This window comes from Chiloscyllium plagiosum, chromosome 10 (assembly GCF_004010195.1).
Source record: "Chiloscyllium plagiosum isolate BGI_BamShark_2017 chromosome 10, ASM401019v2, whole genome shotgun sequence".
Taxonomy (NCBI): Eukaryota; Metazoa; Chordata; class Chondrichthyes; order Orectolobiformes; family Hemiscylliidae; genus Chiloscyllium; species Chiloscyllium plagiosum.
In genome coordinates this window covers 42,392,466-42,414,362 of record NC_057719.1, presented here as the reverse complement: position 1 = coordinate 42,414,362, position 21,897 = coordinate 42,392,466, and the positions used below count along the sequence as shown (strand labels likewise).

Below are 21,897 nucleotides of genomic sequence, written 5' to 3'. Positions count from 1 at the left end.
TGGAAGCACACTAGCTTTCGGAGCGACAATTAAACCTGTTGGACTATAATCTGCTGGTGTGTGATTTTTAACTTTGTACACCCCAGTCCAACACCGGCATCTCCAAATCATGAGGTCAAAGAGGGAAGTGTTGGAGGATCTTTGTAGGTATCAGAGCATTTGTGGAGAGAGAAACTCAGCTCACGATGTAATGCTACTTAACTATTTTCAGCATCTGTCCCAGCAAAGTTCGATGAAAGCTGGAGGAACTACACCTCCGGTAACTTGCAGCCTTCATGACTCAATATCGAATTTAACAATTTCAGACTAAGAACATCGCCTTTCTTGTCTATTACTCACTCCCACTACTCCAGATTCTGTCCTGAAATAGGTTGCTCGGGACAGCCAACCTGTTTTCAACTCTTAGTCCTGATTAGCTTCTTGTCTTGCCTTGGCTTACTATCAACAAACCCTTATCTGACTTATTTTTTTCTCTCCCTGGGTTCTGCGGCCACCTCTCTGCTCAGTCCTTTCTTTCCCTCCCATTAATCAGCATAAATGCTACCTTGTTTGAGCTGCTTCTAGTTGTGAAGAAGGGCCACTGTATACTGTATTAACTCTGTTTTCAATCCATAGATGTTACAGACCTGCTGAATTTTTTGGTCAATTTACATTTATAATAATTCTGCTATTTAATAGCTCTGCTTGTTCTTCTGCTGCTTGTCCACACTATATGGCATATCAGCTCTTAAGAGCTGATTTGTGGGCGGCACAGTGGTTAGCACTGCTGCCCGGGTTCAATTCCCGCCTCAGGCGACTGACTGTGTGGAGTGTGCACGTTCTCCCCGTGTCTGCGTGGGTTTCCTCCGGGTGCTCCGGTTTCCTCCCACAGTCCAAAGATGTGCAGGTCAGGTGAATTGGCCATGCTAAATTGCCAGTAGTGTTAGATAAGGGGTAAATGTAGGGGTATGGGTGGGTTGCGCTTCGGCGGGTCGGTGTGGACTTGTTGGGCCGAAGGGCCTGTTACCACACTGCAATGTAATCTATTCTTACATAACTGGTTGAGAGATAGATATGGGCCATCTGCCATCCAAAGATGTGCAGGTTAGGTGAATTGGCCATGCTAAATTGCCCATACTGTTCAGGGATGTGTAGTTTAGGTGCATTAGTCAGAAGTATATTTAGAATAATAGGGTAGGGGAATGAGTCTGGAGGGGTTATTCTTCACAGGGTTGGTGTGGACTTGTTGGGCCAAAGGGCCTGTTTCCACACTAGCGATTCCATCATTCTATCTCAACAGGATGACCTTGCTCTTCTCACGTGGACGTGAACAGTCAGATAGAACCTCTGTTTAAGGTTTTATCAGAAAGATAACCTTTCTGACGGTGCAGCACTGAGGGAAATGCTGCACTGGTGTCATTCTTCATTGCCAGTGCTTAAGCCCTGGAGTGGAACTTGAACTGCCTCTGAACTCCCTCCAATGATTATTTAATTGAGCAACATTACTAGTTTTAAATGCTTGACCTGACATTTCCAAATCCTCACACAATAAAGCCATTTTTAAAAATTCTGTTACAATATCTAATAAAACCCTAAGGCTAGATTCTTCTAGTCTAGCTATAATTGGCACCAGACCTCAGCTCTAGAATCTACTGTTGAATCAAGAAGTAGGAATTTAGTATGCTTTCCTTGATTGGTCAGAGCATTGAGTTGGGAGGTCATGTTATGATTATACAGGACATTGGTTAGGCTGCTTTTAGAATATAGTGTGCAATTCTGGTCTCGCTGTTATAGGAAGGATGTTATGAAACTTGAAAGGGTTCAGAAAATATTTACAATGGTATTGTTATGGTTTGAGCTAAAGGGAAAGGCTGAATAGGCTGGGGCTGTTTTTCTTGGAGTGTCGGAGGTTGAGGGGTGACTTTATGGAAGGTTATAAAATCATGAGGGGCATGGAATGGGTAAACAGACAAGGTCGTTTCTCTGGTTTGGATGTGTCCAGAACTAGAAAGCATAGGTTTAGGATGAGAAGGGAAAGATTTAAAAAGAACCTGAGGGGCAACTTTTTCACACAAAAGGTGGTGTATGTATGGAATGAGCTACCAATGGAAGTGGTGGAGACTGTACAATTACCCATCCAGATGCCTCTTAAATGTTGTATGTGAAAAGGAAGGGTTTAGACAGATATGGGCCATGTACTGGCAAATGGGACTAGATACTTGGTCAGCATGGACAATTGGACTGAAGGGTGTGTTTCCATGCTGTACATCTCTGACTCTAAGTCTCTTATGGAAAGCATTTTAAGTTTGGCCTTTTGCCCTTAACAATGTAAGATGTCTAGCCCAGCAGCAAAAACAAAGAATCTGGAAGCAGCAAGCAATCTTAACTTGAGTCTCGGACTCTTGTGAGATTTTTGGGAGCCACTAAAAGCTTTCTAGGTGCTGTACTGGTGGGTATGAATTTTTCAAACAATCTTTAGCAAGTTCAGACAGCTGTGCTTAGGTTAATCATTCAGTCAATAAATTTACCTCCTGGCTGTGTGGGCATGGGCTGACTAATTGTTCTCCTTTTCTGTCCCTCTTGTGTCTTGACCCATTGTTGGATCAGCTCTGTAACTGAGAAGCTCACTTGACAGTCGTCTTCAGGTTAAGTGCCAACAAGAAGTAAACAGGTAGGCAGCAAGCACAAAGTTTCTTAATGTAGAATGTGCAATGTGTATACAAAGCTACAACACGAAACATCGCCAGTTTTCATGCCTTGCCTGTGTGGGAATGCTGCCTATGGTCACAAATTATTCAACCTGTTCAATTAAGAGGCAGGAGTCAATGAATGGCATGTCATAGCTTAAACAGCTATCAAATATCTCTTAACAGCCATTGAGAGATTGAGGAAGTATCTGTTAGTCTCCTGGGGTTAGCAAAGCTATTATTAAGAGCAGTGAGTTATCTATTGCACTGCTGTTTTAATGTTCAGAAATCAGTAATCTACAAATAGATGTTTAAATAATTAAGTTTGTGGGTGGCACGGTGGCACAGTGGTTAGCACTGCTGCCTCACAGCGCCGGAGACCCGGGTTCAATTCCCGCCTCAGGCGACTGACTGTGTGGAGTTTGCACGTTCTCCCCGTGTCTGCGTAGGTTTCCTCCGGGTGCTCCGGTTTCCTCCCACAGTCCAAAGATGTGCAGGTCAGGTGAATTGGCCATGCTAAATTGCCAGTAGTGTTAGATAAGGGGTAAATGTAAGGGTATGGGTGGGTTGCGCTTCGGTGGGGCGGGGCGGTGTGGACCTGTTGGGCTGAAGATCCTGTTTCCACACTGTAAGTAATCTAATCTAAAGTTTCAGTATTACTAGAATGTATCTTGTTAAAGTAGGGATCATGTTTTAGAATTAGCTAAAGCTCACCTTTGCAATCTGTATGTTTCGAGCGCAGTGGGCAGAGTATTGCTGGGAGATGAATACTATCAGTAACCATTGAGAGTGGGAGAACAAGTGGGGAACATCAAGTAAAATGTAGTTCAGTTCAATGGAAGGAACAGCAGAAAATTGCAAATGTTGCACCCTTGTTCAAAAAATGGCTTGAAGAAGATAAGCCCCGTAACTGCAGGCCAGTCAGTTTAACCCTGGTGATGGGAAAGCTTTTAGAAATTGATTCTAGATAAAGTATTGATTACTTGGTCAAACACAGATGAGTTAAAGAAAGCCAGCATAAATCTGTTTGGGGCAAATTGTGTTTAAATAACTTGCTTAAGCTTTTATCTGAAGTAACAGAAGGTTGCTGTCAATTGGTGTGCATGAACTTCCAAAAGGCATTTGACAGAGTGTCATACAACAGATTTATTAGAAAAATTATAGCTCATGGAATTAAAGAGACAGTAGCAACATGGATACAAAATTGGTTAAATGAGAGGGAATACAGTAGTCAAGAATGGTTGTTTTCTTTTTGACTGGAGCAATGTTAATAGTGGAGTTTCAAGTAGCATAGAAAACCATAGTAATAGTCCCTGTGAAAGTTTAACTATGTCAGAAAAATGTGGGCTTAGAGTGACAGGTGGTCTGGTGCCAGTGTTTGAAGTTAGTAATGTCTCAGTCAAGTAGGGTGCCAGGTGATATGTACCAGAAACCAGCTGGGCAAGGTGCCAGGTCAGTAGAGCGTCAAGTAGGTAGGGTACCGGTTGAATTAGATACCAGGGAACAAGATGAATAGGGTGCCAAGTAAGTGATGGAATGTCTATGCTAAGTTTGGGAAGTCGGGGGTGTCAGATCTGGCAGCATGTAGAAGAGGTGCTACTGCTGTTGTGGAAGGCTTGCAGATTGCTGTGCTCCGATCCTTGCAGTAGCTGTGTATGTTCTGTAGCCATGCAGCTCAGAGGAAGTCTTGGTGACAGGGATTCTCAATAATTTTTTTCTCTCTGTGTGGACGCGTTTGTGTGTGGCAGTGGCGTCTGGAAATGGATCGTGCATGGATTCTTGGAGTGGCTGCAAACGCAACCAGACAGCTTAGAGGGAATATTATTTGGGATAATGATCTGGAGGTAAAGCGAAGTACGTCAGATCCAGTGGCTGCAACAAATGTCAATTTCAGCAGTGGGTGAGGTATGCATCAAAATATCAGTATTCATGTCAGGTCCTAGAGGGGAGGGATGCCTGTTCTGGCATTAGAATGAGGATTTTTGGTTAGGGTCAGTGGGTATAAAGGGTCTGGGAGAAGTGTAGTAGGGTAGCGAATGGTATGTTGGGATGTGGGGGTGAATTTAATAGTTAACCCAAGAGTTAGTTTGGATTCTTAATCTTCTAAATTTTCCTAGTACCTGTCTCCTACCCCCCCAACATCGAAATGAAATGGATACTTTCAGGGGGTTCCAGGTGCTTGGGAATCACCAATTGGAATCTTCAGTTTCTTGGCAATTCCTTCAGAGTCAGCTCCACCAGGGTTTCCACAAGGTTCCAAAACACAACGCCCTTCTAGGCTGCAGAAATGACTATCTGGCCATCAGGAAATCCAAGCTATAAAATTTATTGTGTAAAAGGTTAAAATCCACAGGTGAAAGAAAGGGTCATAGGTTGACATTACATTAATGCGGAAATGACTTGGCATTTGTTATATGCTCCCTGTTAAAAATAGCAGAGTATCCTCTGAACTGCAGGTAGCGCAAAGAGCAGCAACTAAGTCCAGGTCGTGCTTAAACAATAGGAGGCAGCTGCCTGTCTAAACATGAAATGTCGATGACGTTTAAAAATCACTTGAATGTGTACTTGGATGCCATAAGCTATTGGCCTAAGGATAAAGGGCTGGCAATTGGGAACTCGCGGGGTTAAAAAGAGGAATCAGCTGTCCTCAGTTTGACCCTCTTGGGCACAACAGGAATGTAATGAACTCTTTGCCCTAGATTTCCCATCTCCAGATCCTCATCCCTCTGGGGTGTACATTTGGCTCAATAATGACGCTGTCAGCCTCATGTCAATCACTCTATGTCTGACATTATTGATTTCTCTATTAAAGGAAACAGGTTCTTTTTTTTAAGATTTTTAAATTCCCTACAGTGTGGAACCAGGACCTTCAGCCCAACAAGTCCACACCGACCCTCTGAAGAGTAACCTACCCAGACCCATTTCCCTCTGCTCTGACTAATGTACCTAACACTATGGGCAATTTAGCATGACCAATTCACCTGACCTGCACATCTCTTTTGGACTGTGGGAGGAAACCGGAGCACCCGGAGGAAACCCACACAGACATGGCGAGAATGTGCAAACTCCACACAGACAGTTGCCCGAGGCTGGAATCGAACGTGCAACCATGGTGCTGTGAGGCAGCAGTGCTAACCACTGAGCCACTGTGCTGCCCGTTAATATCCAATCTATTTAGAAACCTCTTACTTTTATACAACTCAATTAAATCTTCCCTCACCACCTCTGTAGTAGAGGAAAAATAAACTTTCCAAACTTTCCTTAATCTTCTTATTCTCAGTTTATGGATCGTCACAAATCTCCTCCATATGCTTTCTTGTGAGAGCGTATCCTTAAGTGCAGATACGTCAACTGTAATCAGTACTCAAACTATGGTCTAACTAATGTTTTATCATTACCTCTATGCTGGGAGCATCTGGTACCAAAAGGAAGATCAAAAATATGCAGTTTAAAAATGCAAAGTGTCCTTGAGTTGTTAGGTTTTAACCTGAGAGCATGGTTATTTCATTAATGATTTGTATGCTTCGAATTAGTGACATCTGCAGATATATACTTGTTCACGGACAAAGTATGTCTCTCTTATTTGCCCCATTGTTTGCTTTCAGTATGTGGATGTACCTACCAGAGAAAGTGCAAAACTTGACCTACTTTTGGGAAGTAAGTCAGGGCAGATAACTGAGGTGTCAGTGGGGGAGCACTTTGGGGCCAGCGACCATAATTCTGTTAGTTTTAAAATAGTGATGGAAAAGGATAGACCAGACCTAAATTTTGTAGTTCTAAATTGAAGAAAGGCCAATTTTGACGGTATTAGGCAAAACCTTCAAAGGCTGATAGGGTACAAATGTTTGCAGGTAAAGGGATGGCTGGAAAATGGGAAGCTTCCAGCAATGAGATAATGAGAGTCCAGAGAAAGTATTTTCCTGTCAGGGTGAAAGGGAAGGCTGGTAGGTACAGGGAATGCTGGATGACTAAAGAAATGAAGAGTTTGGTTAAGAAAAAGAAGGAAGCATATGTCACGTATAGACACGATAGATCGAGTGAATCCTTAGAGTATAAAGGAAGTAGGAGTATACTTAAGAGGGAAGTCAGGAGGTGCTGGATGTCTTGAAACGCATAAAAGTGGATAAATCCCCAGGACTTGATCAGGTGTACCCTAAAACTCTGTCGGAAGCTAGAGAAGTGATTGCTGGGCCTCTTGCTGAGACATTTGTATCATCGATAGTCACAGGTGAGGTGCCAGAAGACTGGAGGTTGGCGAACATGGTGCCACTTCTAAGAAAAGTGGTACGGACAAGCCAGGGAACTATAAACCACTGAGCCTGATGTTGTTGGTGGGCAAGTTGTTGGTGGGAATTCTGAGGGACAGGATGTACATGTATTTGGAAAGGCAAGGACTGATTAGGGATAGTCAACATGGCTTTGTGGGTGGGAAATCCTGTCTCTCAAACTTGATTGAGTTTTTTGAAGAAGTAACAAAGAGGATTGATGAGGACAGAGTGGTAGATGTGATCTATATGGATTTCAGTAAGGCATTCGACAAGGTTCCCCATGGGACCTGGTTAGCAAGGTTAGATCTCACGGAATATAGGGAGAACTAGACATTTGGATACAGAACTGGTTCAAAGGTAGAAGACTGAGGGTGGTGGTGGAGGGTTGTTTTTCAAACTAGAGGCTTGTGACCAGTGGATTGCCACAAGGATTGATGCTGGGACCTCCACTTTTCACCATTTATATAAATGATTTGGATATAAGCATAAGAGGTACAGTTAGTAAGTTTGCTGTTGACGCCAAAATTGGAGGTGTAGTGGACAGCGAAGAAAATTACCTCAGATTACAACGGGATCTTGAAAGATGGGCCAGTGGGCTGAGAAGTGACAGATGGAGTTACATCTGTCATTTTGGGAAAGCAGATCTTAGCAGGGCTTATACACCTAATGAAAGTCCTGGTTGCTGAACAAAGAGACCTTGGAGTGCAGGTCCATAGTTCCTTGAAAGTGAACTCAGGTAGATAGGATAGTGAAATAAGCATTTGGTGAGCTTTCTTTTATTGGTCAGGGTATTGCATTCAGGAGTTGGGAGGACATGTTGCAGCTGTACAGGACATTGGTTAGGCCACTGTTGGAATATAGTCTGCAGTTCTGGTCTCCTTCCTATTGGAAAGATGTTGTGAAACTTGAAAGGGTTCAGAAAAGATTTCCAAGGATGTTGCCAGGGTTGGAGGATTTGAGCTATAGGGAGAGGCTGAACAGGCTGAGGCTGTTTTCCCTGGAGCGTCTGAGGCTGAGGGGTAACCTTTATAGAGGTTTATAAAATCATGAGGGACATGGATAGGATAAATAAGCAGTCTTTTCTCTGGTGTAGGACATTCCAGAACTAGAGGGCATAGGTTTAGGGTGAGAGGGAAAAGATATAAAAGAGACCTAAGGGGCGACTTTTTCACACAGAGGGTGGTACATGTATGGAATGATCTGCCAGAGGAAGTGGTGACGGCTCATACAATTGTAACATTTAAAAATCATCTGGATGGGTATATGAATAGGAAGGGTTTGGAGGGATATGGGCTGGGTGCTGGCAGGTAGGAATAGATTGAGTTGGGATATCTGGTTGGCATGGATGGGTTAGACTGAAGGGTTTGTTTCCATGCTGTACATCTCTATGACAGTGAGAAAGTGAGCAAACCTTTCAGGTCAGCTGTTATGAATCTATCATCTTTCTCTGCCCAAAGCAATGGCTTGAAATAGTTATTTTATGAAGTTCCATGTTTTGCTTCTGATACTGGACAATCTGACTTGAATCCCATTGATGTCCAATCAAATATCTGGAACTTCAAGAAAGGTGTAAGTCAAATAAATGATATATTGGTTTTAGTGATTTTGATGCCTTGTCAACTTCTGTTCACTGGGCCTTGTTAATTGATGGTTTCATTAAACCATCAAACTGGCTCCCTCTAACGTCAGTGATCACTGCACCCTTCTCAAATCAATATTTCATGCTTTATTAAAATGCATTTTAGCCTATGAAATGTCTGAACGATTAAAAATCAGACAGTGGAAGTTGGAAATTGATTGCCCATTTTTTCTAATTTTGTAACAATTTTGAGGCAGTCGAGAGAAAAATAACACAATTTCCCTGGAATGTGTTTGATAGTATGCCAAAATTTAAATACAAAGTAATGCTTGAAAACAGCTCTGTTAACAGTAGTTACTGAAATGGAAAAAATAAAGAACAAGACATACAAGATTAAATGCATGAAATTTGGAGCAGAGAGCAAAATGAACTTTTTCACTGGAAAGTTAGAGGTTATGGAGTTCAATTTTAGCATTAGTAAGTGAGGCAAAAGCTGCCAACGTTCAAAATAAGATTGGGCAGATGTACAGTAGAATTAGAGATGAGGAACATAGGAACAGCATGAGTAAATGTGTTTGGTATTACATTATTATGCAAAGGTTAACAGAAATATGGTCGTATATTTGTGAATGCTTAAGAATTCTGAAAACATTAAAAAGCAAAAAGTTAAATTGTATTCTATTTTAAATGATTTCGGCAATGAAGAATGCCATATGGCTCAAGTCAAAAGTAAGATCATTGTTTTATGGTTGTTCTTATGGTTCAAGCTAATGTAAATTGTGAGAATGCTTTGAGGAAGAAGGATTTACTTAGCTATGTTTTAAATTACTTTAGTTTTATAACAAAGTATGTAGCAGATCTATGTATATTAGTTTTGAATTTATATGTTGTTCTTTAATTTATTGTTGTATAGTCTCGTGGTTCTTTGAGTCAAAAGGATATTGATCAGTTTTTGAGAACTTTCAGTGTATAAAATTGGACACCTGAGATTATGGAGATTTAGATCACCAGGGGTTGAAACTACACACTCTGAGCAGACACCTAAATTGTCCATTTATGCCATACTATCTTGGTAAAGACCAATGGAGTTGGTAGCTAAGATTATAAACGCATAAGAAAAGGAATGAGCTTACAAAGTGATTGACATGTCATATAATGAAGGGCTTTGGCCCGAAATGTCAATTTTCCTGCTCCTCGGATGCTGCCTGACCAGCTGTGCCTTTCCAGCAACACACACTTAACTTTAATCACCAATCTGCAGTGCTCACTTTCAAAAACAGCATATAATGAATCAGGAAATAGTATAATTATGATCGTTACTGTTAAAGAAACCAATCAGAGCACTAGCCAATCCACGATTGTCCAAGAGCTGTTCACACATTGATAAGCTGATTTGAGTTCAGGAGTCTCTGATCATATACAGTAGGTAGTAGCTAGCAAGGATTAACACATTGTGATTCTCAGGGGCTTCGTGCACCAAAGACCAAAAAAAGAATTTAGTCACAAGAACAAAAGGAATCTGTGCTCAGACAACTAATATCACGAACTGTCATCTGAAGAGAATCAATTGAGAACCACTGCTTTTATTAAGTTTTCATTTGCACCTGTTTCATTTGTACCTGTTATGATAACCCTCATAAATCTGTAAAACTTGTGAGAACAGATTTGTACTCTTATGAAGGTTTAGAAGTATACTATACCTTTAAAAGAGTGAAGGACTGAACAGGCGCAGTGTTGGAGAATTTACAATATAACGTTTGGGCCTAGCGCTGGCTGAGTTGCTATGAGACAAAAAATAAATTCGAATTCAGCCAATCAGTTTAAATTATACCCCAAAATAATTTTGAATTTAGTATATTGACAATATTAAAATCCACTGAAAGAATTCGGTGCTTTGGGGTATAAGACCGGAGAAAAAAATGAACAGTTGGGGGAGAACTGCCAAGCCACCAGCATGTACAGATAGCCTGAAAATTAGCTCTCTTAAAGGTACCTTTATCTATCAATGACCTGTGAAACAGAAATCCCTAAGAAGAAGAAAATCTACAGAGGAAGATGCAAAGGGAAGATTCGACAGGTGCCTGGTTTTGAAATTTGAAATTTGAATTTTGCTAAGTCTTAATCGGGGGGTTTATCTGAATAGTATTATAGAAGGGAAAGTAAAAAAATAAGTAAATGAGGAAGGAGTTAGTTACTTATTCTCTGTTTTTACTTTTAGAAATAAAGTTGTTAATTTTATTTTAAATAGTTCTTGCCCTCTTGAATTTTCACATGTTATTGCACAGGATTAATCTTTTCTGTGTTGCTGGTTTAAATTAAGTAGGAGGGTTTACCCATGTTGTAACAGATTAGGCCTCGTCGATGGGATTTTAACTGGTTTAAACAGATTTGAATAGACTTGGGGGTATGAAAAGGCCCAACAGATTTAATCGCTTGCAAGTTAGTGTCCTAGATCTTTAAATAAACGTAGGTGAGACAATTTGTTTAATTTCGGTGACTTGTGGTTGATTAAATTAAAAGTGAGAGAGAAATGGCTCTTTAAAATTGTTACAGAGCTTCTGGGATTTGAAGATGATTCTCAAATTTGCCAAGGAAGTTTTAACGAAAGAAAAATGACATACATTTAGAATTAGCAAATAAGTTAGATTTGGGTTTAACCAAAGTAAAGCTGAAATTGTAAATTAGATGTGTCAGAGGAACCGATAAGTGCAGTAGAGGTAGAAAACCTTAAACTACAATTAATGAAATTGGAGTTAGAAGATAAACAAAGAGAGAGAAAGAAGGTTCTTAGCTGACCAAAGAGAGACAGAAGAAAGGGAGAGAGAAAGAGAGAGATTAGTGAGGTTAGTGCAGAGGAGAAATGGGCCAAAGTGCACCAGACTCTGTTGCCAGTAGCATACAGGAGGTGTTATGAATAGCACATGAACTACCTTTAGGAGGTCACCTAGGGGTATGAAAAACTCAGGCTAAGTTACAGAAACATTTTTATTGGTCTGGAATGCACAAGGGTGTTGTTAATTTTTGCCGTACTTGTCATACATGCCAAATGGTAGGTAAGCCACAGGCGGTAATAAAACCAGCACCTTTCTTGCCAATTCCTGCATTTGAAGAACCTTTCATGTGAGTTATAATTGATTGTGTAGGTCCCCTCCTGAGAACTAAAAGTTGGAATCAATACTTGTTAACCATAATGGATGTGTCTACCAGATTTCCAGAGGCAATTCCATTACAGAGTATCCAGGCAAAAAAGGTGGTTGAGGAGGTTGTAGCTTTCTTCATACGGTATGGGCTACCCAGAGAGATTCAGTCAGACAGAGGGTCAAATTTTACTGCTAGGTTGTTTTAAGGAAGTTATAGATAGCTTTGGTATACAGCACTTTAAATCCAATACATATCATCCTGAATCCCAGAGAGATTTAGAAAGGTGGCATCAGACCTTGAAGACCATGTTGAGAGCATACAGTGAGGATTACCTGAGTGATTGAGTGAAGATACCCATTCGTATTGTTTGCCATTGGAGGAATCTACTCAGTTTACTCCCTTTGAGTTAATATTCAGGCAAGAGGTGAGAGGCCCTTTAAAATTAGAGTCCGAGTCATAGAGATGTACAGCACGGAAATAGACCCTTCAGTCCAACTCGTCCATGCCAACAAGATATCCTAACCTAATCTAGTCCCACCTGCCAGCCCATATCCCTCCAAACCCTTCCTATTCATATACCCATCCAGATGCCTTTTAAATGTTGCAATTGTACTAGTCTCCACCACTTGCTCTGGAAGCTCATTCCATACATTTGCCACCCTCTGCATGGAGAAGTTGCCCCTTAGGTCTTTTTTTTGTATCTTCCCCTCCCAACCCTAAACCAATGCCGTCTAGTTCTGGATTCCCCCACCCCAGGGAAGAGACTTTGCCTATTTATCCTATCCATGCCCCTCATGATTTTACAAACCTCTTTAAGGTCACCCTCAGCCTCCACTCCAGGGAGAACAGCCCCAGCCTGTTCAGACTCTCCCTATAGCACAAATCCTCCAACCCTGGCAACATCCTTGTAAATCTATGTTGAGAGCATACAGTGAGGATTACCTGAGTGATTGAGTGAAAATACCCATTCGTATTGTTTGCCATTGGAGGAATCTACTCCGTTTACTCCGTTTGAGTTAATATTCAGGCAAGAAGTGAGAGGCCCTTTAAAATTAGAGTCCGAGTCATAGAGATGTACAGCATGGAAACTCGTCCATGCCAACGAGATATCCTAACCTAATCTAGTCCCACCTGCCAGCCCATATCCCTCCAAACTCTTCCTATTCATATACCCATCCAGATGCCTTTTAAATGTTGCAATTATACTAGTCTCCACCACTTGCTCTGGAAGCTCATTCTATACATTTGCCAACCTCTGCATGAAGAAGTTGCCCCTTAGGTCTTTTTTTTTAATATCTTCCCCTCCCAATCCTAAACCAATGCCCTCTAGTTCTGGATTCCCCCACCCCAGGGAAGAGACTTTGCCTGTTTATCCTATCCATGCCCCTCATGATTTTACAAACCTCTTTAAGGTCACCCTCAGCCTCCACTCCAGGGAGAACAGCCCCAGGCTGTTCAGCATCTCCCTATAGCGCAAATCCTCCAACCCTGGCAACATCCTTGTAAATCTTTTCTGAACCCTTTCAGGTTTCACAACATCCTTCCAATATGAAGGAGACCAGAATTGCACACAATAGTGCAACAGTGGCCTAACCAATGTCCTGTACAGCTGAAACATGACCTTCCTACTCCTGTACTCAGTACTCTGACCAATAAAGGAAAGCATACCAATTGCTTTCTTCACTATCCTATCTACCTGCGACTCCACTTTCAAGGAGCTATGAACCTGCACTCCAAGGTCTTTTTGTTCAGCAACACTCCCCAAGACCTTACCATTAACTGTATAAGCCCGGCTACAATTTGCTTTCCCAAAATGCAGCACCTCGCATTTATCAAAATGAAACTCCATCTGCCACTTCTCAGCCCATTGGCCCATCTGGTGAAGATCCTGTTATAATCTGAGATAACCTTCTTTGCTGTCCACTACACCTTCAATTTTGGTGTCATCTGACAGTTTACTAAGTATACCTCTTCTGCTCACATCCAAATCATTTATATAGTGGACCCAGCACCGATCCTTGTGGCACTCCACTGGTCACAGGCCTCCACCACCACCTGACAAAACAGCCCTCCACCACCACCCTCTGTCTTCTACCTTTGAGCCAGTATCCAAATGGCTAGTTCTCCCTGTATTCCATGAGATATAACCTTATTAACTAGTGTCCCATGGGGAATATTAAAGAAAAATTGACAGGACCAGAGTTGGTGATCTCACACTTAGATTATGTATCGGAGGTGAGGGAGAGACTAAATTGAGTAGGTGAGTTAGCTAAATAGCACCTAAAGAGGGCACAGCATAGAATGAAGAAGGTGGCAGATAAAAGTTCTGAGACTCTGATGTTTTCCTGAGAAGAATGACATGTTAGTACTGCTACCAATGATAGGACATCCCTTCAAAGCCAGGTTTAGTGATCCCTATCAAATTGAGAAAAAGTTGAGTCAGGTAAACGATCTAGTAAAGATGCCAGATAGGAATAAAAAAGGTATTGGGTATATCATATGAATATGTTGACACCGTATTATACTAGAGAGGAAGAACTGGAGAAATAAGTGATATTTACTGCCCCGCAGAGTGAGGAATCAAATCCAGATGATGTGGATTTTGATATGCCTCAAAGTAGATTAAAAATGAAGAAATTCTTGAGGAGTGGGATAGGTTAGTAAACTGTTTCAGGACCAAAGAACACAGTTGAAAGATTCGTTACTGCAGTATAAGGACATATGTAAGAATCTGATGGGGAAGACTAATGGTATTAGTACATGAAGTAGATGTAGGGAATACTGCTCCAATAAAACATCCCTATTGGCTTAATCCTTTCAAAGCAGACTGGACCAGAAGGAGGTGGAGGATATGCTCGACAAGGATATCATTGAACCAAGCCAGAGCAAGTGGAGTTCGCCGATCGTCTTAGTTCCCAAACCGGACAGGACTCAACGATTCTGCATAGATTATCGGAAATTCAACGCCATTACAAAATCAGACTCCTATCCAATTCCTAGATTGGAGGACTATATCGAGAAAGTCGGACAAGCCAGTTACATCACCAAGTTGGACTTAATGTGGAGTTACTGGCAGGTACCTTTATCAGAGACGGCGAAAAAAATTTCTGTGTTTGTAACCCAAATGGGCTATGTCAATTTAAAGTGATGCCCTTTGGAATGACGAACGCACCCGCCACATTCCAAAGACTCATGAAGAAAGTTGGTTAACAAACTCTGCACTCTATTTAGATGATGTAGGATCTTTACTAAGTCCTGGAAAGATCACATGGTACAGTTGGCAGAGTTCTTTAAATGACTGAGAAGCAAAACTGGTAATCACCTTAAACAAAACTGAATTTGCGAATGCAGAGGTGATGTTCTTGGACATAACATCGGTCATGGAAGGTTGACCCCACGGGACGCAAAGACAAAAGCCATAAAGAAATTTGCACGACCAACCTAGTAGAAAGAGTCGATTCGATTCTTAGAACTCAGCGGATTCTATTGGACGTTTGTTTCAAACTTCAGCAGTGTAGTAGTACCATTAACTGATTTGCTGAACAAGGACACAAACGTTTCGGTGGACAGAACAATGCCAGGAGGCATTTGACCATTTGTAAGCAATATTAACCACCAAACAAATTTTAGCTATACCAAACTTTGCAAAACCTTTTTAATCATTGATGCTAGTGACATAAGAGTTGGAGCTGTACTGCTCCAGGAAGATGAGGATGGGATTGAACGCCAGTTGGTTACTTTTTGAAGAACCTCAACATCTACCAGAAGAAATACTCCATGATCGGAAAAGAACCATTGAGTTTGGCACTGGCCTAACAACATTTTGTCTGTGACATACACATTAATGTGTTGGAGATGGTTGTGTACATGGATCACAATCTTCTTACATTCTTAGAAGGCTTTAAAGACAAGAATATGAGACATTTCATTGGAGTCTTATGTTACAGACTTTTAATTTACAAATTGTACATGTTGCAGGTCATAAGAATGTAACTGCAGATGCATTATCACAGATTTAACTGATAAATACAAATCCCATCTAAGATTATTTAATGTTATATACAGTTATATTGGAAGAAGTTAACGTGAACTTAGAATAAAGTTGTCTGTATGTTAGGGTAATGTGTTTATAGAATAGAAAAAAAATGAAGCCATCTTTTCATTATGATGGTTCATTTTTTCTTAAGGTGGGGTTGGTGTTAGGAAGGTGTGGAAGTGTACTGTACCTTTTTAAGAGAGTGAAGGACTAAGCAGGCACACAGTGCTGGAGAATTTACAATGTAGCATTTTGTCCACTAGCAAGCACTGACTGAGTTGCTATGAGGCAAACAAATTCAAATTCAGCCAATCAGTTTAATTTATACCCCAAAATACCAACCTCCAATCAAGTTCGAATTTAGTATATTGATAATATTAAAATCTACTGAAACAATTTGATGCTTTGGGATATAAGATCGGGAAAAATTGAACAGTTGGGAGAGAACTGCCAAGCCATCAGCATGTACAGACAGCCTGAAAAATAGCTCTCTTAAAGATACCTTTATCTATCAATGACCTGTGAAACAGAATTCCCTAAGAAGAAGAAAATCTACAGAGGAAGTTACAAATGAAAGTTTTGACAGGTGCCTGACTTTGAAATTTGAATTTTGGTAAATCTTAATTGGGGGTTTTATCGGACGAGTGTTCGAGAAGGGAAAGTAAAAGCTAGGTTAGAGGAAGGAATTATAAATAGTTGTTTTTAATTATTCTCTGTTATGCTTTAAGAAATAAAATTTTTAATTTTATTTTAAATATTTCTTGGCGTCTCGAATTTTCACAGATTACTGCACGGGATAAATCTTTTCTGTGTCGCTGGTTTAAATTTAAGCAGAAGGGTTTACCCATGTCTTAACAATACCTAGACTGGATCTTGCGTGTATTCAGGACCTGTAAACTGCTGGATTGGCCTTCTCGAAACTCGGTCTACAATTGTAATTGACTGAAGTCCTACAATTAAAAGTTCAAGTGAATCCCTAAATCTCTCACTTCAGTCAAATGAACTGTTTCAGTGCTGTAACTTCTGTGTCTTCCTAACCTGTGATTAAATGAATCATATAATCCTGCAGTGATGGGAACATCTAAAGGGAGGCAATTCCTTTCATTGTTGAAAATATTTTTAAAGAAATCACACTGTACAATTTTGATGACATTATTTTATTACAAATATACAATAATACAAATTACATGTAAGGCATTGTTGTATATCTTGCATCTGACTTCACTGAGATGATTGTTTTGGGTTTCTTTTCTGCCAAAAGTAAGCTTTTCATAAGGATGATGTGGTTATTCCATTCATGGAGGTGACACAGAGCATGGCAAGAAGGGCAAATAATTGGGTGAACCAAATGCAATGAGTCCTGGACAAACTCAGCGGGTCCGGCATCGTCTGTGGAGAGAGGAAACAGAGTTAACATTTTGAGCCTGAAATGACTCTTCAGATCTTGAAAAAGCCTTAGCCTGAGTGCATGGAACATCGAATCTTGGCCATAATGATAATTTAAAGGTGTTTTTTTCTTTAATAGGTTGTTGGCATCACTGGCAAAGACTGTCCTAATTGCCCTTTGAATTGAGTGGTTTATTGTAGCATTTTGAAGGGCTGTTAAGAATAAGCTATTGATGTTGAGTTACAAACAGGCCAGATTAAGGAAGGACACTAGATTTCCTTCTCCAAAGGACCTGAGTGAACCAGATGGATTTTTGCAACAAAAAGTAGAAGTTGTCATGGTCACCATCATTGAAGCTAACTACATATTCCAGATTTATGAATTGAGTTTAAATACCACTAGCCACCATGGTGAGATGTGACTCCGTATCCCCAGAACATCAGCCTAGTCAAGTGACATTACCACTATCTCTACTCTCAGCTCACGTAAAAAATGTAAAAATACAGCTCCCTACTCCTGCCACTAATTTTAACTTATGCCAGTCTGTCCGACATCACAATGGGATTATTATATCACTTCAATCAAGCTAAAATGTATTTGATAATATATTGAGAGTTATCCTGCAGCAGGTTAGCAATTGCATTAATCAGTTGAGGTATGATATTTTATTCTTTTGTGCAATAAAGTTGAACTCACAACTACTTAGTTCATGTCAGGGCTCAATATTGTGTGAAATGTTTAATTGATTTCATGATCAGAATATCATGACTTTTGGATGGAAATGGGTGAAACTTTGCCCATTGTGTCTTTTATATTTTTATAATCTGTCTTAATTTAAAATTTTAATTTAATGCACTATATTCTAGGTACAAAATAGTAAATTTAATGTGGGACGTTATGAAGAGAAAACGCAATTTAGAAGAATTTCTCTGGTAAAACTTCATTCACTTGATAAATGTCAGGTGTGACTTGTTCAGTATGCATTTTCTGTTTTAATGTCTGCTCCCACATCTTGCCATTTGTGTTCTGTGAATTTACAATTAGCTAGTAATAAACCACTAAAAATACTGATGAATAGCTGCAATCCTTAAGATATTACTGATCACAGGTTGTCAACAGTTCTGACAGCATCTATGGAAAGAGAAATAGAGTTAATGTTTCAAATCCAGTTTCATTTCTGTTCAGACACTACCAGACCTGTTGAGCTTCTCCAGCACTTTTTGTTTTTATTTCCTATTTCCAGCTTCAACAGCATTTTGCCTTTACTATATATATAATTTTTAATTGGCGAGTGTAGCTGAAATATGCATCTCTAATTGCACTAACATTAACATACCTGGATTATTAGACTGGCAAGGAAGATATATTCATTCGTTGTCTTATGATTTTCTATAGAATCAATTTTTATGGATGAAAGCTGATACAGAGGATTGTGCAGAAAAGACTTCAAAGGGCACAAGGTTTGATAGGTCATATCCAAGAGGAGCAGAGGAGACGCTTGTTGGAATTAGCCCTTTTTATGCCCAGCCCTATTTAGAGTTGAACTGCAATGCTGCAGTCTCACCATTTCAGCACATACCTGTAATAATTCAGTTGGACGGCATTCAACAAAGACTGATATTTAGAAATCAAGAACATGGGTAATTTTGCTAGATACAGAAGCTGTGCTTCATATGACACCTTCATTAAAACCTTGTTTTGTCGTTTTCCACCTAGACTGTTGATGTTGAAATAGAAGATATGGATCTTTGTTGGCATCCTGTTCCAAATACGTGCCCTCCTGGGTGAGTATTTTGTATTATTTTGATAGATTTTACGAGTTTCTGAAAAATAAACTGCATTGTGTAGAGTATACAAAAATATGTTTGATTGCATTTGAGCATTGAAAATGATGTAGGTGAAACAGGTATGAGAATAGCCTGAGGCTCCTTTCACTTCAAGAACTTGGATTCATGGTACAAAAATGTTAAAAGTGTAAATGTTAGAAAAGTTTGGGTCACCTTGGGCAAGTTCTTCAGTGGTGTAGGTTCATGAAATGATTTTATGATCTCTTTTTACATTGGTATAGTATGGATAGCACAGTAATGGAAAATGGGTGCAATAAATCACTTTTTACAGAGATTTGACTTGGAAGTGTATTTGGCAGGACAGTGGTGGAAATAAATGACAAAATTGGACACTCTGTGCTCCTGTCCAAACTCCATTTTCCTCCATCTACCAAGCATCTTGAAAATGGTCTAGATTACAGAGGAAGAAGTGCTGGATGCCTTACAATGTATCCACGGGACCTATCGGATGTACCCTAAAACTTTATGGGAAGCTAGCGCAGTGATTGCTGGGCCACCTGCTGAGATGTTTGTATCATCAATAGCCACAGGTGAGGTGCTGGAAGATTGGTGGTGCCATTTTATAAGAAAGATGGTAGGGAAAAGCCACTATAGACTGGTGAGCCTGACATAAGTTGTTGGAGGGGATTCTGAGGGATAGGATTTAAATGTATTTGGAAAGGCAAGGACTGATTGGGGATATAGTGGCTTTGTGCATGGAAAATCGTGTCTCACCATCTTGATAGTTTTTTTTTGAAGAAGTCATGAAGAGGATTGATGAAGGCAGAGCAGTGGATGTGGTTTTCGTGGACTTCAGTAAGGCATTCTTCAAGGTTTCGCGTCGTTGACTGGTTAGCAAGGTTAGATCACGTAGAATACGGGAAGAACTGTCCATTTTGATATGCATAAGATAGGAGGCAGAGGGTAGTAGTGCAGGCTTGCTTTTCAGACTGGAGGCCAGTGACCAGAGGTGTGCCACAAGGATCGGTGCTGGGTCCACTGCTTTTTGTCATTTATGTAAAATGATTTGGATGTAATTCTTTCAGGTCTCATGAATAAGTTTGCAGATGATGCCAAAATTAGTGATGTAGTTGATAGCCAAGAAGGTTACCTCAGAGTACAAAGGGATCTTGATCAGATGGGCCCGATAGGCAAAGAGACCTTGGATTGCAGGTTCATAGTCCCTAGAAAAGGGAGTCGCAGGTAGACAGGATAGTGGAGATGTTTGGTGTGCTTGCCTTTATTGGTCAGTGTATTGAGCATAGGAACTGGGAGGTTATGTTGTTGCTATACAGGACATTGGTTAGGCCACATTTAGAATACTGCATTTAATTCTGGTTTCCCTTCTATAGGATGGATGTTGTGAAATTTTAAAGATTCCGAAAAGATTTGCAAGGATGTTACCAGGGTTGGACAGTTTGAGCTATAGGAAGAGGTTAAATAGGCTGGGGCTATATTCCCTGGAGCATTGGAGGCTGAGGGGTGACCTTACAGAGGTTTCTGAGAGGGGCATGGATAGAATGAATAATCAAGATCTTTTCCCCAGGGTTGGGGAGCCCAAAACCAGAGAGCATAGATTTAAGGTGAGTGGGGTCACGCAGTGGCTCAGTGGTTAGCACTGCTGTCTCACAGTGCCAGGAACCTGGGTTCAATCCCAGCCTCGGGCAACTGTCTGTGTGGAGTTTGTGCATTCTCCGCATGTCTGCGTGGGTTTCCTCTGGGTGCGCTGGTTTCCTCCCACAGTCCAAGGATGTGCAGGTTAGGTGGATTGGTCATGTTAAATTGCCATAGTGTTCAAGGATGTGTAAGCTAGGTGGATTTGTCATGGGAAATGCAGGCTTAAAAGGATAGGTGGGTCTGGGTGGGATTCTCTTTAGAGAGTCAGTGTAGACTCGATCGCTGAATGGCCTTCTTCTGTACTGTAGGGATTCTATCATCATATGAAGGGGAAAGATTTAAAAGGGACCTCCGGGGGAGTGATTTCACACAGAGGGTGGTTCATGTGTGTAATGAGCTGACAGAGGAAGTGGTGGAGGCTGGTACAATTGCAACATTTAAAAGGCATCTGGATGGGTATATGAATAGGAGGGTTTAGAGGGATATCGACTAAATACTGGTAGATGGGACTAGATTAATTTTGGATATTTCCAGAGAAAGTATATTCCTGTTAGGGGGAAAGGAAAGTTGGTAGATATAGGGAATACTGGATGACTAAAAAAATTGAGGTTTTGATTAAGAAAAAGATGGAAGAATATGGAAGGTATAGACAGGATAGATCGAGTGAATCCTTAGAGTATAAAGGGAGTAGGAGTATACTTAAGAGGGAAATTAGGAGGTCGAATAAGAGACATGAGATAGCTTCGGAAAATAGGGCTAAGGAGAATCCAAAGGGTTTTTACAAATGCATTAAGGACAAAAGGGTAACTAGGGAGAGAATAGGACCCTGAAAGATCAGCAAGGCAGCCTTTGTGTGGAGCTGCAGAAAATGGGAGAAATACTAAATGAGTATTTTGCATCAGTGTTTATGGTCGAAAAGGATATGGAAGATATAGACTGTAGGGAAATAGATGGTGACATCTTGGAAAATGTCCATGTTACAGAGGAGGAAGTGCTGGATGTCTTGAAACAGGTAAAGGTGGATAAATCCCCAGGACCTGATGAGGTGTACCCTAGAACTCTATGGAAAGCTAGAGAAGTGATTGCTGGGCCTCTTGCTGAGATATTTGTATCATCGGTAGTCACAGGTGAGGTGCCGGAAGACTGGAGGTTGGCTAACGTGGTGTCATTGTTTAAGAAGGGTGGTAAGGACAAGCCAGGGAACTATAGACCAATGAGCCAGACATCAGTGGTGGGCAAGTTGTTGGAGGGAATCCTGAGGAACAGGATGTACATGTACTTGGAAAGGCAAGGACTGATTAGGGATAGTCAACATGACTTTGTGCGTGGGAAATCATGTTTCACAAACTTGATTGAGTTTTTTGAAGAAGTAATGAA

General features: G+C 40.7%; 1 protein-coding gene across 4 annotated transcripts in view; it reads left to right on the top strand.

The window, feature by feature from the left end:
• The first annotated feature begins 75 nt into the window (after positions 1 to 75).
• Positions 76 to 21,897, top strand: part of LOC122553566 — a 40,458-nt gene continuing 18,636 nt past the window's right edge. Inside the window, exons 1-4 of one of the 4 annotated variants that reach the window (XM_043697560.1) lie at positions 76 to 143; positions 2,587 to 2,650; positions 9,211 to 9,242; positions 18,794 to 18,861. In XM_043697560.1, coding sequence (XP_043553495.1) covers positions 9,213 to 9,242; positions 18,794 to 18,861 — 98 coding nt within the window. In that variant the 5' untranslated portion in view covers positions 76 to 143; positions 2,587 to 2,650; positions 9,211 to 9,212. Of the gene's footprint in view, positions 144 to 244; positions 260 to 2,586; positions 2,651 to 9,210; positions 9,243 to 18,793; positions 18,862 to 21,897 lie in introns of those variants that run through there. The other 3 variants (XM_043697559.1, XM_043697558.1, XM_043697561.1) reach the window with 3 other exon arrangements.